This window comes from Drosophila guanche, unplaced genomic scaffold, assembly GCF_900245975.1.
Source record: "Drosophila guanche unplaced genomic scaffold, DGUA_6, whole genome shotgun sequence".
Lineage (NCBI taxonomy): Eukaryota > Metazoa > Arthropoda > Insecta > Diptera > Drosophilidae > Drosophila > Drosophila guanche.
The window spans coordinates 2,706,564-2,720,837 of NW_022995755.1; the positions used below are offsets into that span (position 1 = coordinate 2,706,564).

The window sequence follows — 14,274 nt, forward strand, 5'->3', positions numbered from 1 at the left end:
CTTTGCTTTAGTTTGATGCCCTAAAGAATTTAAAAATTATATGTTTGAAGAAATGCATTCAAAAAACGTTTATTCTGCTTGCTTGATTGCTTGATTATTTATTAAACTTTATTACATCTCAAATCATTTGTTTATCCAACAGAGTACTCACTGGGGCACAGCAGAGGCAGCAGCAGTGCCAGAGTTCGAGGCTGTGCGCCATCAGCAGAGGCGCCCACTAAGGTCACAACGTCAGGTGTAGCTGTTGGAATGTATTAGTAAATAATCAATATTCTGATTATTATTTTCGACTTACTCTCAGTGGGATCTTCTGGAGCTCCTGGAGCGGGCTGGGCATACACCGCCACAAAGAGAGCCAGGCAAAGCAGGACCAGACGCAGAGAAGACATGTTGGATTGTTGTAAGTAAAGTTCTGAGCTTTCATGCTAGGCTTATATAGCAAAACGCTGTCGCATGAGCTATGCTATGCAAATGGCATAACAAATTATCTCAGTCATTAGTGAAGTATCTTCCCCAGGCTTCCATCATTATGTCTTATCTTAGAATTGACAGTAAGGCCATGTTCTCATTCTGTTGTTTCAGCGAATATTAACATAGATGTTTATTCAGAAATGTTATTTGGTCTCTTGTGATATTTGTCTTTACTGTATCAGGCGCTTATTTGAATTGACAAAAATGATACGATGATTAAGCCGAAAAACATCGTTGTTATTATCGACATTATTCTTCTGCTCTAGTGGAGGGCAGGGTGACCATTTACGGTGTATGATATACTTTAGGGGATATTTTAAAAGTATCTGGTAAAATGGTACTAAATATATTAATTATTGGAAACAGGATACAAAACTACCCATACTGTACAATACTATGGGTTGGCCAGCAGCTCCCACTTTCCCTTATTTTGCAATCAATCCATTAAAGATAAGTCATGATAATCCGCCAGTCTTGTGGTAATATTAAACTAAAGATGAAATGTCTAGGAAAATTATTTAAGATTTACGGTACATTTACAGTATGAAAATTAAAGGGTATGTTTCGGTATGTTTCCGAGGATCTGTCGGTATATTGGATAGATAAATCCGCGGTCACACTGGTGGAGGTGCACGTTTTCAAATAGAATTGTAAATAATATTCAATTATAAGTAAAAATGGACGAAACCGATGTAGTGGAGGTGGACGACATGCAGTGCGATGTGTGCGCAGAGCGGAAATTCCAGGAGCGCGAGGGCTACTACTATTGCATCGAGTGCGGCACCAAAAAGGAACAACTGAGAGCAGTGGAGATAAACGCCGAAGACACTTTCAACGATACAAAAAATCACACTACGGTGCGGACCATCAAGCAGCCACAGATCAAAACGGAGGACAATGAAATAACCTCATGGGAGTTCTACAACTATGTGCTGCGTGGCTTAACGCAGGAGTTGCTCGACTTAGGGGCCAAGCCGGAACTGAAGCTGATGACACTGCAGGTGTGGGCCGCCTACCTTGGACGCATGGAGGTGGCCTTTTATAAGAGCAATGTAATGGGTTTGCCCAAGCTCAATGTGCGCTCTCTGCCCAGGTAGGTCCAGTGGCGCAGTTAAAGTTGTTCCATTCAAATGAGTCTCTATTTTGCAGAGATGCGCGCATCATTTACAATCACCAGCAGGCCAAGCGAAAGAGGGAGCGGCTGGATAAAAGTAATCTGGATGATGAGCGCTCCAAGTGGCGACAGTGGAGGAAAACCAAGGTGATATTATCTTAGCAACGTGCCTAAGGCCATGTTCTAATATTTTTCCTACAGCGCAAACTAGACGCCACCGTTTGTAGCAAGAAGGATGCGGCTACAGAGTCCACAGCGGGGCATAGCATTCGCTTGCAGTGGTCCTATAGAGCACGCAAGACCCTAAAGCGGCATATGGCACTCAAGCATTTGGACAAGCACAGCATGGACAGCACGGGCAGCATGCGGTGCCATGGTCTGCGCCCAAAGGCCAAGAATCTGGGCCACTGCGATCGGAATATCTTCCTCCTGAACATCAACAAGCTCTATGTGGTACTGGCCATTGCGCTGAACATGATCGGAGACGACTTACAGCTGACGGACCTGCTGCGGCTGATTGACGAGGAGCATCTGACCAGCCGCTACCTCCTTAAATATGTGCCAGAGGATGTGGCTGTGCGCAGCAAGACGCTGATAAAGGAGCTGCAATTAGGGCACCAAGTGGACAAGTGTAGCTACGAGGTGAGACTCGGCTCGGGCTTGACTTACAGGAATTACTAACTATCCTTTGTCCTTGCAGTTCCTGCGCACACAAGTGGGTTACATGTCGCGCTTTATAGATCTCACTGAATTCCAGACGCCGGACCTGACCGCCCTGACACAACGCTACGTCAGAGAACTGAGCCTGCCGCCCGCAGTGGCTGAGTATGTGTGCCGCCTGATGGATTTCCATCTGCCCGAGTTCAGGCGCCTGTGGGATACGTGGACTTACCCTCGCTATGAGGCCCGTGTCATGGCCTACATCGTGTACGTCATGAAGCTGTTGTTTGGCCTGGACGATGTCAAGGAGCAGAAGATATCCGAGACTGCGGCGGAAGTGAATGAGCTTCTGCAGAAGCTACAGCAGGAACACACTGACGGCGAGGAAGCGCCTGCCAACCTGTTTGTCTTCGGGGAGTGGATGCATTTTGTGGAGCTGCGCAAGGTTTTGGTTTCGCACTACAATCAGAGCTTTGCCCAGCGTTTCGGAGTGGTCAACCATCTTGAGCGGCAGCTCAATGATATCCTCATCAAGGAGCGGAAGCAGGAAGAACACGATAAAAGCTTCAACGAGCTGGAGATGACGCCGGCCATGCGACAGAGCGAGAACATGCGCCACACCTTCGAGTGTCTGCTCAAGGAGAAGTATGGCGAGGGCAGCGCTGAGATGACTGCAAAGGACCACATCGAGTTCCAGGCCAGCATGACGCCAGCCCTCAGCTACTTCAAACGGCTGCTCATGCACGCTTCGCGGGCCGAGGGCGAGGACATGAGCGTCAAGATTCCCGAGTATATGTGGGTGGAGCACTCTGAGCGTCAGCTGGATCCCTTTATGGCAAAGACCAAGGATCTTGCCGATTACCTAGCAAAACATCAAGTCAAGTTGTGCGTGCAGGAACTCTCCTGCCAGGAGGACTACCAGAGGGTGGGTATCTTCCAGTTTTTCCCAAAACTGGACCAGAAGTCGTCGGAATTCCGCGCCAACTGTGACATCACGGGCGACGAGTGGATCCAGGAGCTGCGAAAGAAGATAAAGCGTCCGATCTTCAAGTTCCGCCAGCCCGTGGCCACCTATTGCCCACGGTACAAGGTGTATGAGCGTGCGGCTCGCCGCCAGAAAATGGAGGAAGATAATCCGTTTTGGAAAATTTACAAGACACCCAAAGTCCGCGTGAAGCTGAACGACGAGGAGATCTCCTTGGACGAGCTTAGTTCTCTGCAAACTTTTGACGAGGCGCACATGGAACCGCTGCCGTTTCCGTTGAACATGCCCCGCCGACGCTTGAACTCTCGCAGCTCTCTGACGGATTATGAGCTGATCGAGCCCAAGGAAGAAGTCGTTGAAGAGGGAGAGGTTCAAAAGATGACGCAGATGCTGAACGTGTCAAACTTCGATATCTGGCTGCTGCACGGCCACATGCACAAATTACCGCAGGCGCATCAGCGTGAGCTGCGAACCCTGTTCCCCTGCTCCTTCCGCTGGTTGCTCGAGACCTGCGCCGCAACCATTGGCGTCTGCTGGTCTGTGCTCTACGAGCAGCTGCTCGTCCTGGAGGTAGTACTTCACCATGGCATCGAGGACTGGAGCAACCACAAGGACAACTTGCGATTCAAGTACAATAATCCAAACAAGGACATCAATATGATGACTAAATTATATAGAGACATGTGGTAGAATGAGGGAAGCATTTAAATGAATAGCCAAAAGAATAAAAAAATACCGCTTTAGTCCTAATTTTTCTTCAACATAATTTATTCAATTTATAATTTATTGTTCTTCAACATATGCGGTTGACAAGCAACAAGTGTTTAAATAACGTAACATTTCATTCCCACTTACGTTTTATGCTTCTATTTTTTGTTAACCTCTTTTTGGTACGCTAAAAATGAACTAATCTTATGCGGATTGAATGATGAATCAAATAAAATAAGAAGTTTAGCGCGGAAAGTCCACTCCAACTAGTAATATTAAACAGAATACCAAAATTCGGGAATACATTCCCGAGCATGGGCAGGGACTGATTAACCCATTGTTTGACAAAACTAAAGTGAAGAAACTTGATATATGTTAGGGGAGTGAAAGATAACTAACGTGGAAGGATAGAATAAATGGAAATAATTATTTTCGGTGGCTTAATTCCAATCGTTCGCCATTTTAAAAATAGGGGGCAAAAGGGGCTAAGCTCGTTTTCACCTCGGTATATTTACGGTAGCTTTTCGAATAGAATTTTGGTATATTTCGGTAAAAACCTGATGGGCAGAAAAATCCGCTGCCCCACTGGTGTCATCGCTAACAAATGTTTTTTAATTACAAAAAAAAATAAATAAATGAAGTGAAGCGGACGCACCAACAAAAACAAAGAGATTGCGACGAACAAAATGCTAAGGGTAAACGAACTGAGCAATCAATAATCGATGGCCGAAAAGTACTCACTGAACGGCTTCCCCATGTATTTTTTCTCAGGCAAGCGGCAAAAAGGACAGGGACATCTTCGACGAGGTTTGGCCCGACAAAAGGAAGATTGTGCTGAAGCTGTTGCGGCAGGACACGGTGTCGCAGCGCGAATGGCAGGACCTCTTCTTTGGCGTGCACTTTGTGTGCCTGTGGGACGAGAAGGGAGCGGCCAAGATATACGACTGCCTGCAGCAGGACATTGTCGAGTTCATTGTGCACGCCCAGAGCCAGGTGCAGGCGCAGCGGGGCGAACAGGCCCTGCTGGCCACCTACATTGTGGAGTGGCGGAAGTTCTTTACACAGTCCAACTATCTGCCCCTGCCCTTCCGCCAGCTGGAGCAGTCGCCGCAGGTGAAGCCCGTCTCAAGCTCGTCCGCCTCGGGCGCCAGCACCAGTGCGTCCACCTCGAATGCGGCCTCCTGCAGCAATCAGGCGGCCACAAGAAGTTCCTCCGTGAATCCGGCCGCATCCACCTCTGCAGCAGGCACATCGGGAGCCTCTACATCAGCAGCCTCTGCCACAGCGTCCACCTCCGCCACCGCCTCGACAAGTGCCGCCGCCGCTGCCGCCGCAAGCAATACGGCCAGCTCCAGCTCCAAGAAGAATCCCACGGAAGACAGTCCCGTGCGCAAGCTGATGCTCGACTCGTGGAACAAGCACATCTTCCACGACATCAAGCACCGCCTGCAGGACTCGGCCATGAAGATCGTGCACGCCGAGCGAAATGGCGACGCCTACGATGCCCAGCTGGTGGTGGGCGTGCGCGAAAGCTACGTGAATCTCTCGTCCAACGCCGAGGACAAGCTGGAGATCTACCGCGAGAACTTCGAGATGGCCTATCTGAAGGCAACCGCCGAATTCTATCGTCTGAAGTCCACGGAACAGCAGCAGCAAAACGGCGTGCTGGCCTACATGAAGTACGCGGACGCCAAGCTGCGGGAGGAGGAGGTGCGCGCAAAGCGCTATCTGGAGCCCAGCAGCTTCAGCATACTCACCTACACCCTGGTGAAGGTGCTCATTGTGGATCACCTCAATTCGATCATTGCCGAGTGCCCGGCCCTCATTAGGGACTACGAGACGGAGCGTCTCAATCTGATGTTCCGCCTGATGGATCGCGTGCTGCACGGCGTCGGTGTGGAGGCCATGATGGGTGACCTCCAGCGGCACATTATGTCCGCCGGTCTGGCCGACATGCTCTCCGCCTCGGATATCATTACCCAGGACTCGGAGAAGTATGTGGAACGGCTGCTGGAGCTCTTCAATAAGTTCAGCGATCTGGTGCGGAATGCCTTCAACGATGATCCACGATTCCTCACCGCCCGCGACATTGCCTTCAAGACGGTAGTCAATGACACCAGTGTGTTCAAAGTAAGTGGAAATACTGGCATCCACGTAGCCCTTTTTGTATAACTGTTTTATCTCATAGATGGAGCTGCCCACGAGCATTGCCAATCGAGGTGTGAAGTTCACGGCACCCGAGAGTAAATGCCCCGAGCTGTTGGCCAACTACTGCGACATGCTGCTGCGTCGCACGCCCTTGAGCAAACGCCTGACCAGCGAACAGATCGATGCCCGCCTGCGCGATGTCCTGCTCGTACTGAAATATGTCAATAACAAAGATGTCTTCATGCGCTACCACAAGGTTCACTTAACGAGACGGTAATTTGGGAGTTGTTGGGGTTCAGAGAACTCTTAACGCTATAAATATTTCCACCTTCCATTGATGCAGCTTGATTCTGGGCACCAGTGCAGACAGCGAAAAGGAGGAGGACATTGTCGAGTGGCTGAGAGAGGTGGGAATGCCAGCGGACTATGTGAATCGTCTGGCGCGCATGTTCCAGGACATTAAGGTTAGTCGCTCGTGGTGTCCCCTGTGCTCTCTTCCAACTGAAATTCGTTTACAGGTCAGCGAGGATCTAAATACTCAATTCCGCACTTCGATAAGTCGTCATGATGCTATCAATATCAAAATTCTCAACGCTGGGGCCTGGGCCCGCTGCTCGGAGCGTGTGTCCGTATCGCTGCCAATCGAATTGGAGGACTATATACCCGATGTGGAGGAGTTCTACAAGAAGAAGCATTCCGGCAGGAAGCTGCAGTGGTATCATCACATGAGCAACGGCACCATCACCTTTGTGAACAACTTTGGACGCTACGATCTGGATGTGACCACCTTCCAGATGGCCGTTCTGTTTGCCTGGAATCAGCGACAGCATGATAAAATCTCCTACGAGAATCTCCGACTGGCCACCGAGCTGCCAGGTAGGATTTGAGACTTATTTTACTTGTGCTACTGTCTTATTTGTTGCTCTATTTGCAGATCCCGAGCTGAGGCGCACGCTGTGGTCTTTGGTTGCCTTCCCGAAGATCAAAAAACAAATACTGCTGATGGAGCCGGCGGTCATTGGTTCGCCCAAGGATTTTACAGAGAACACTTTATTCTATATCAATCAGGAGTTTGCCATTGTCAAGAATGGCAAATCGCAGCGACGTGGCAAGGTAGGAAAAGGTCAATTCAATACCTATCAGCTGAGACTAACCCTCTGCCATCTTTGTTGACAGCTCAATCTGATTGGACGCTTGCAGCTCAGCACTGAGCGTTCGCAGCAGGAGGATAATCAGTCCATAGTGCAGCTACGCATACTGCGCACCCAAGAGGCCATCATTAAGATTATGAAAGTGCGAAAAAGGATGAACAATGCAGCACTGCAGGTGGGTGTTCGAGTGTGCGTTTAATTGAAGAAGATATTAATGTATTATCGCCTGATTTATAGGGTGAACTCATCGATATACTGAAGAATATGTTCCTGCCGTCCAAGAAGATGATCAAGGAGCAGCTGGAGTGGCTCATTGAGCACAAGTACATGCGCCGCGACGACGACGACATCAATATGTTCATCTATGTGGCCTAACTCTAGTCTCAAGCCCGGACCCCACCCTGCACCTACCACATTTAAGCAATCATTCCTCCTCAATTTCCGTTTCCATTCCTCACACACTCAAGCTCCACTTTTTTAAAATCTCAATTCTGTTGTGCTCTAAGCACGCTCTAAGGCCTCAAACGTCTCAATGCATCTGTTGGATGGGAACACTTGGATCCCTAATTGTATTATATGGAAATGTGTGTGCGTGCCCTCGCAGCATTTATACAAATTGTATTTAAATTTATATGGCTTCTTGTAACTGCTTGTATTCCCTGTCTACTTTAATTGTACTTTTATATATTTCGTTTCCAATGGCGGCTGCCCGGCAGCATAGATCTAGGTATTATGTCCAATCAATCCACACTCCCAACAGATCGATAATATCAATCGGTATATAGCGCTAATCTAATCATCTCGTCTCGCTGTATTCTTTATGTGTTCTGTTCCATTTGTTTTTTTTATTTGTTTGTTTGTTTGTTTGTTGTCTGCTCTTTGTAATGTTCCAAGTGAGAGAGAGCGCAGCGATTGAAGCAACTTCCTCTTCAATCAGTCCAGCATGAATGCCTAATCACACACTCACACAACAACACACACACACACACACACATAAAATGATCGCGAAAACTAAAACTAAATTAGCAATACTTTAAGCCTTAAGTTAATAAGTGAATAAACTTGGTTCTACACAGATAAATGAAAGCGAAATGAACGACTTTTTAATCACTGAGAAATATTTCAATGGGTTAGAGGATATATTTCGCTATAGGCCATATACATATTTATGTACATAAATTAGGAAATTAAATTAGGAAACAGCGAAGCCCCAAGGTACTTTTCTAAGTTCCCTAAAAATCCATTTATTTCCGGCTATATGTATTAGGCGCAGGTAAATCCCACAAAAAAAGGAGCAACAAGTTGGCTGTGCAACGAGGCAGCATAGCGGAAGATAAGGTCAGAGCCCTCCTAAAGAATAAACAAATGTAAATCACAGCAGCCAAAAGACAGCCGGTGCTGAGCGGGGAATTACTAGCTGATAAGACAGATGGAAGATCGATGTGATCCCCCCTCGTACGCAAGCTCGTTCGCTATAAAAGCGAAAGGTGAGCCACAATCAGGCATCAGTCAGCGTTCGTTCATTCCACAGCTAAGACAACACAAAGCAAAGCAAACCAAACACAACATGCAGAAGGGAAGCATTCTAATTGTGGCACTTGTTGCACTGGGAGCCATAGCCGAGGCAATGCCTCAGCGGCTCAGGCCTTTACCCCAGAGCCCACCTCCAAAACCGCTATTTCGCCATCGTTTCCGTCGTCAGGTGCTGGGCGGCTCAGTGGCTTCCAACCCGGCTGGTGGTGCCGATGCTCGTATGGATCTGACCAAGGGATTTGGTACTCCCGATCATAATGCTGTGATCCAGGGTTTTGCCGCTGGAAACACACAATCAGGTCCCGTCACCGTGGGTGGAACTGCGGCCTACAATAAGTAAGTGAATCACAAGAGGCAACCAGGAAACAGTCGTCTCACGAGTTTCCTTTCTTCCCCACAGCCATGGCCATGGTGCCTCTTTGACGAGGACTCACACACCCGGCGTAAAGGACTCCTTCCAGCAGGAGGTTCATGCCAATCTCTTCAACAACGGCGTACACAATCTCGATGCCAAGGCGTTCGCTTCGCAGAACAAGCTGGCCAATGGCTTTGAGTTCCAACGAAATGGCGCCGCCCTGGACTACTCGCACATCAATGGACATGGTGCCAGTGTGACGCACAGCAATTTCCCCGGCATTGGTCGTCAGTTGGGCGCCGAAGCTCGTGCCAATCTGTGGTCCTCGGCTGATCGCAACACGAAATTGGATCTGACGGGATCGGCCAACAAGTGGATGAGTGGTCCATTCTCCAACCAAAGGACAGACTTTGGCGCTGGTCTGGGTCTCAGCCATCGTTTCGGTGGTTAAAGATGGAATGTTAAATGATGAAATTTCTTTATAGTAATACTTTATAGAAAATGTTACCAATCCAACAATTAAAATTCAATTGGTTATAGCATAACGAATGCCCTTATTGTTTATTTAACCTAAAAGGTAAAAGGGGGCGGCATAAAAAGTGATTTGCTGTGACAAGGATCCTTATAAATAGGATTTCCAAATAAATACACAAACATCGAACACAAATCAAAGACAAAAGATCCCTAAAAATGGGACAAAAGGACACCACACAAATCGCACACAAGTGAACATCTTAAAATTGGACATGGACGTACATAAAGTAGACAAATTAAAAAGGTAAAAGTTATACACCCCCACCCTATGCTGGGTGGGGGAGACTCTCTACCATCTATGCTATAAACTTATGTTCCTATGGCTAAAATACTATTGAAGCGAGCATCTGTGATCTGTCTATCTGCGCTTGCGACCCTTCTTGTAGCCCTTGCCATACCAACCCGCCTGTGTGCGTGCCAGCTTGCGGGGGAAACTCGTGGTCAGCTGCTGGCGACGCTTGGCCGTCTCCGCTGCCGCAATGTGCGCCAGGGAGATATTCTCGTCGTACTCATCCTCATCGTCGCTGGTCGGACAGCACTCGCAGACTACAAAGCGGCCGCTGCGTGCGCGCTTCTTGTGCTTGCGCTGGTTGAGGTTCCACTGCCGATAGAACTGGCAGTCCAGCTCGGCATAACGATCGAAGCAGAAGCCGCAACTGGCGGCCGAGCGATTCATGGCGAAATTCGGCACCACCTGCGAGTTCCAAATGTTGAGATCCTCGGGCGGGGGGATGAGTATGCTGTGTAGACCGGAATACGCGTACTTGGCGTCGTACCAGCTGGGCAACTGCCGGAGGAGCTCCTCGTCGTTGTGCTGCCGCAGCATGTCCATCTGCGAGAGCTCGTTCTCTTCGTCCTCCTCGGTGGTGGAGTCCGCCGAGCAGGTGGCACCATCGCTTTGGATCTGTATATTGAGTGACTGGAACACTGGTGGCAGTATGTGCTTCGGTTCGATGAAGGGTGTGGACAGCGGCGCCCCAATGGGCACCAGCGGCGGCAGCTGCACGGGCTCCAGAAACAGTTCCACAGGCAGTTGGCAGAGACTCGGCAGACTCGTTCGCGGACTTTCATCCTGTTGGGTCTTCTGTATAGCGACTAGTTTTGGCAGTTCCATGCTCTCCACTTTCGGGTTGATGCCCGTCTTGATCCCCGTCTCCATATCAAATTCCACTTCCTCCTTGAGCGAGAGCGGCTCCAGTTTCGGCAGCAACTCCAGCAGCTGCATCTCCTGCTTCACGGTGGTGAGGAGCAGGGCGTCATCGTGGTTGGGGCTGATGTCCAGTGCCTCCTCCAGCTTCAGTTCAGTCTCCACTTTGATTGTTGTCGTCGTCGTCTGCTCCTTCTCTTCCACCAGCAGCAGCGCAGAGCCAGGCCCCGAGCCATTGTCCAGCTTGAGTTCTCCATTGGATGTTGGTTCTATCTTGACCTCCGCATCGTTGCCGTTTATTAGGTTCGAGCACACACTCCGCACGAACTTGTGACGCAGATCGAGGTTTGTCTTAATGCGTCTGCCGTTCTTAATGGGCGTGCGGATACGCGGCCCCTTGCCTATGGGCAGATCGCTGAAGCTGCAGCTTTCCGTCGAGATGGTCGAGTCCTGTGTCTCTTCCGTGGTGGTGGTGAAGGCCTCATCCTCGTCGGCATTCTTGAGCAGCGGCTGCGTGAGCGTGTGCAACTCCTCGGGCATTAGCAGTGTGGCGTGTGCGAAAATGGGATCCTTTTCCTTGGTGTACACAGGCACGGAGATGTTCAGCAGTTGCATCAGCTGCGCCATGACGCGATCGCACTTGCCGTTGATCTTGATGCTGGCAATGTTGTCTTTGGGCGTCCACTGCAGATTCACCACACAGATCTTGGCCCGTTGGCGCGCTGGCTTGTCCATCTGCCACAGCCACGTGTACTTCTTGAGCACCTTCAGACTAGAGCCCAGGCAGAGGATCACGTCCGCTCGCTCCGAGTGCTGCGTGGCCCCGGTCCAGTTGAGCGGCCACTTGAGGTTGCCGCGCTCTCCAAAGTGCACAATGGTGTCGTACAGTGGTTCCGAGCAGCGGTGGCACAGCCGGTGGGTCTTGTGGCAGTAGCGGGCCGTCATCTCCGTCGTGTCAAACTGTCGCCAGTAGACGGCATTCGGCTTGCAGTGCTTGCACACCTCCACGTACATGTTGCCATGGATCTCGGAGAGTGAGTGGCGCGGCAGGCCCGATCGCAGATGCAGACCGTCGCAGTTCTGCGAGACAACATGATGGAGCAGGCGGCGCCGGTGCAGCTCGTACAGGGCCATGTGGGTGTAGGTGGGATTCGCACTGGACAGATCATGCTCGCCGATGTCCTTGCCCTTCTGCAGCAGCGTCCAGATGCCCTTGCTGCCGCGATAGTCGGGAATGAGGGCCGCCGTGCTGATGCCAGCGCCTGTGTAGCAGATGAGATGCTTCGCCTGGGAGATGATGTTGGCCAGCTGCTCCACCTTGGCCTCGATCACGTGCGGCGCATCCTCTTTCTCGACAACGCGCTCTTTGTAGATCTCGATGCGTTCCTTTCGCTTCTTTGTGGTCTTCACCATGTCCGGGTGCTTCTCCAGAAACTGGCGATCGTCGACGGAGCGCAGGGAGTCGCATTTCCGTAATATAAGCGAAACCTAAAGGAAGCGCAATATAATCTTTGATTAGCATCAATGGGAAACACAGATACACACGCTCAGATACAAAATTGCAATCACTTGCATGTGCCTGTGTGCGTGTATGTGTGTGGGGGTTGCGCACACTAATTACCTTTCGCATAGCATCCTTTCGACGCCGCTTCTCGTTGTCCTTTTTTGCGGGATTCACTTTCGCGCGCGTTATATAAGATTGCGCCACATCCGCACTGGGCTCCGGCAGCCCCACGTCCTCCTCCATGACTAGCCAGCGGTCTCCGGGCCGTAGTTTCTGCAAATCCAAACTTAAAATGCTCCCCAGCCAGCGCACAGGGGTTGGGGGGGATTTTGGCAGCAAAAAGCGTGCCGATGCGAGCGGTGTGAAAGGTTAGGCAGCGCGCACTCTTACATGTTTTTTACCCTACACTCCTGCATTTGTCGGGACGTTTACAATTAATTGTTTTATGTTTTATTCATATAATATATTTTGTTTTTTGTTAGAAAAAAGGTAAACAACTATCGATGTTCCAGTGCGCGGCCATCGAGCATTTTGCGTGTATCGATGTTTCAGGGCTGCACGAAATCAATTCCGTGACTTGGCGATAGTTTGCACTCACTGCATGCAGTGACAACAGAAAAGCCGTTATGGCACGGTTTATAGACCAAAGCTAATTTAATCAAACTAATTGAATAAGAGGTAGATTTCGACAGCATACAGCATCAATAAATTCATTCAATACTTGGCTATCGTTTGTGTTATCCAATCCAGATAACGGTAGACGCGCGTGTAAATGCCGGGAATTCCTGGCGTGCCGCATGACACACCCGCCGAAGTTATGCCCATCACATGATACATGCAGGGATAATTCTGATGGTACATCAATATAGGACCCCCAGAATCACCGTTGCATGTGTCCTGTGCCCTATCAGAGCCCACGCACACTTGGGTGCTGGCATCGAAGCCATGAGGATATTCCTCAAGTTGTCGCGAGAGAACCTTCTGGCAAACCTGAAAGGGTACTTGTTATCGTATTGGTATCTTCAATGCTGTGATGGATAAGCGTCGTACCCAATCCTCGTAGCGATCCAGTTTCACTTTTAGCAGCTTCGCGGAGGGTTTCACAGCGAATCCTGTGCTGCCCCAGCCCACGGCTATGAAGGAACTGTAACGCTGATCGTCGAAGGGCAGGCAGGCGGGATGCTTGTACAGATCGTATATAACATCCTCTGCCAGCTTGACCAGTCCGATGTCATGGTAGAGCTGTGGATCCGCATAGTTCGGATGCGTCAGATAGCCCGCCACATTGTAGTCCCTGGGGGCAGCATCATCCTCAAACGTGTCAAAGTCCAACTCGCCCAGACGCACCACATTCACCTCACCTCTGCGGGAATAGTCGAAGATCATTTATTCAGCAGACTAAATCAGTTTGTCACTTACTGTTCCGATTCCAGGCAGTGGGCAGCGGTTAGCACGAAGCGTTCACTTATCAAAGTGCCGCCGCAGAACCAATCAATTCGCCTGCCCAGCTCCAGGCGACGTCCGAGTCGTGCCATATGTGGAAACTCCTTGGGATTGGCCGGATGCCCGCCCACAATCAGCGGCGTATAGCTGCGGCAATTGTCCACAGTTCGGCGCTGAATGGGCGCGCCGGGAAATAGAAAACTGTAGTCCAACTTCTCCTCGAACACGCTCTGTTTGAGACGCGTGCATGCTGTGAAGGATGAGGTGAGATCATCAGGAGAGTTTATATCCATCCACACTTACAGCGCACAATATCCGAATGCTGGCCCAAACCACATGGCAGTAGGAGGCTAAGCAGCAGCGACAACAGCACGAGAATCATCTTTGCTACAGATTTAATTGCGATTGCTGCTGGCTCAGCCGCTAATCAAGTGAGACGCTAAAACCTACCGCCCGCCCAGAACGGGTTTCGTATCGTTTTTGGGTTATTCATCGCCGAGCAGATTGATCGGCAGAGCAGC

The 14,274-nt window shown here is 49.8% G+C and overlaps 6 protein-coding genes across 6 annotated transcripts; 3 read left to right on the plus strand and 3 right to left on the minus strand.

The window, feature by feature from the left end:
- Positions 1–55: 55 nt before the first annotated feature.
- Positions 56–588, minus strand: LOC117589698. The gene is made up of 2 exons (XM_034281859.1): positions 296–588; positions 56–241 (listed from the first exon to the last, which is right to left on the minus strand). Exons 1-2 carry the CDS (start codon positions 387–389, stop codon positions 132–134), a joined length of 204 nt encoding a protein of 67 aa, XP_034137750.1. The 5' UTR covers positions 390–588; the 3' UTR covers positions 56–131.
- A 499-nt stretch (positions 589–1,087) lies between these two features.
- On the plus strand, positions 1,088–3,980 carry LOC117589746 (TATA box-binding protein-associated factor RNA polymerase I subunit B). Its single transcript, XM_034281927.1, has 4 exons — positions 1,088–1,564; positions 1,621–1,732; positions 1,787–2,227; positions 2,286–3,980. The coding sequence occupies exons 1-4, from the start codon at positions 1,149–1,151 to the stop codon at positions 3,918–3,920; spliced, it is 2,604 nt and encodes an 867-aa protein (XP_034137818.1). The 5' UTR covers positions 1,088–1,148; the 3' UTR covers positions 3,921–3,980.
- Positions 3,981–4,499: 519 nt separating this feature from the next.
- LOC117589715 (cullin-5) lies at positions 4,500–8,329 on the plus strand. Its single transcript, XM_034281880.1, has 8 exons — positions 4,500–4,633; positions 4,710–6,068; positions 6,127–6,359; positions 6,430–6,550; positions 6,605–6,962; positions 7,021–7,199; positions 7,263–7,412; positions 7,475–8,329. The coding sequence occupies exons 1-8, from the start codon at positions 4,625–4,627 to the stop codon at positions 7,610–7,612; spliced, it is 2,547 nt and encodes an 848-aa protein (XP_034137771.1). The 5' UTR covers positions 4,500–4,624; the 3' UTR covers positions 7,613–8,329.
- Positions 8,330–8,732: 403 nt separating this feature from the next.
- Positions 8,733–9,674, plus strand: LOC117589725 (attacin-A-like). The gene is made up of 2 exons (XM_034281897.1): positions 8,733–9,106; positions 9,171–9,674. Exons 1-2 carry the CDS (start codon positions 8,805–8,807, stop codon positions 9,574–9,576), a joined length of 708 nt encoding a protein of 235 aa, XP_034137788.1. The 5' UTR covers positions 8,733–8,804; the 3' UTR covers positions 9,577–9,674.
- Positions 9,651–12,810, minus strand: LOC117589717 (NAD-dependent protein deacetylase Sirt7). The gene is made up of 2 exons (XM_034281882.1): positions 12,428–12,810; positions 9,651–12,294 (listed from the first exon to the last, which is right to left on the minus strand). The coding sequence occupies exons 1-2, from the start codon at positions 12,551–12,553 to the stop codon at positions 10,018–10,020; spliced, it is 2,403 nt and encodes an 800-aa protein (XP_034137773.1). The 5' UTR covers positions 12,554–12,810; the 3' UTR covers positions 9,651–10,017.
- A 135-nt stretch (positions 12,811–12,945) lies between these two features.
- LOC117589723 (serine protease snake) lies at positions 12,946–14,194 on the minus strand. The gene is made up of 4 exons (XM_034281893.1): positions 14,057–14,194; positions 13,730–14,003; positions 13,361–13,673; positions 12,946–13,300 (listed from the first exon to the last, which is right to left on the minus strand). Exons 1-4 carry the CDS (start codon positions 14,133–14,135, stop codon positions 13,025–13,027), a joined length of 942 nt encoding a protein of 313 aa, XP_034137784.1. The 5' UTR covers positions 14,136–14,194; the 3' UTR covers positions 12,946–13,024.
- Between the last annotated feature and the right edge of the window lie 80 nt (positions 14,195–14,274).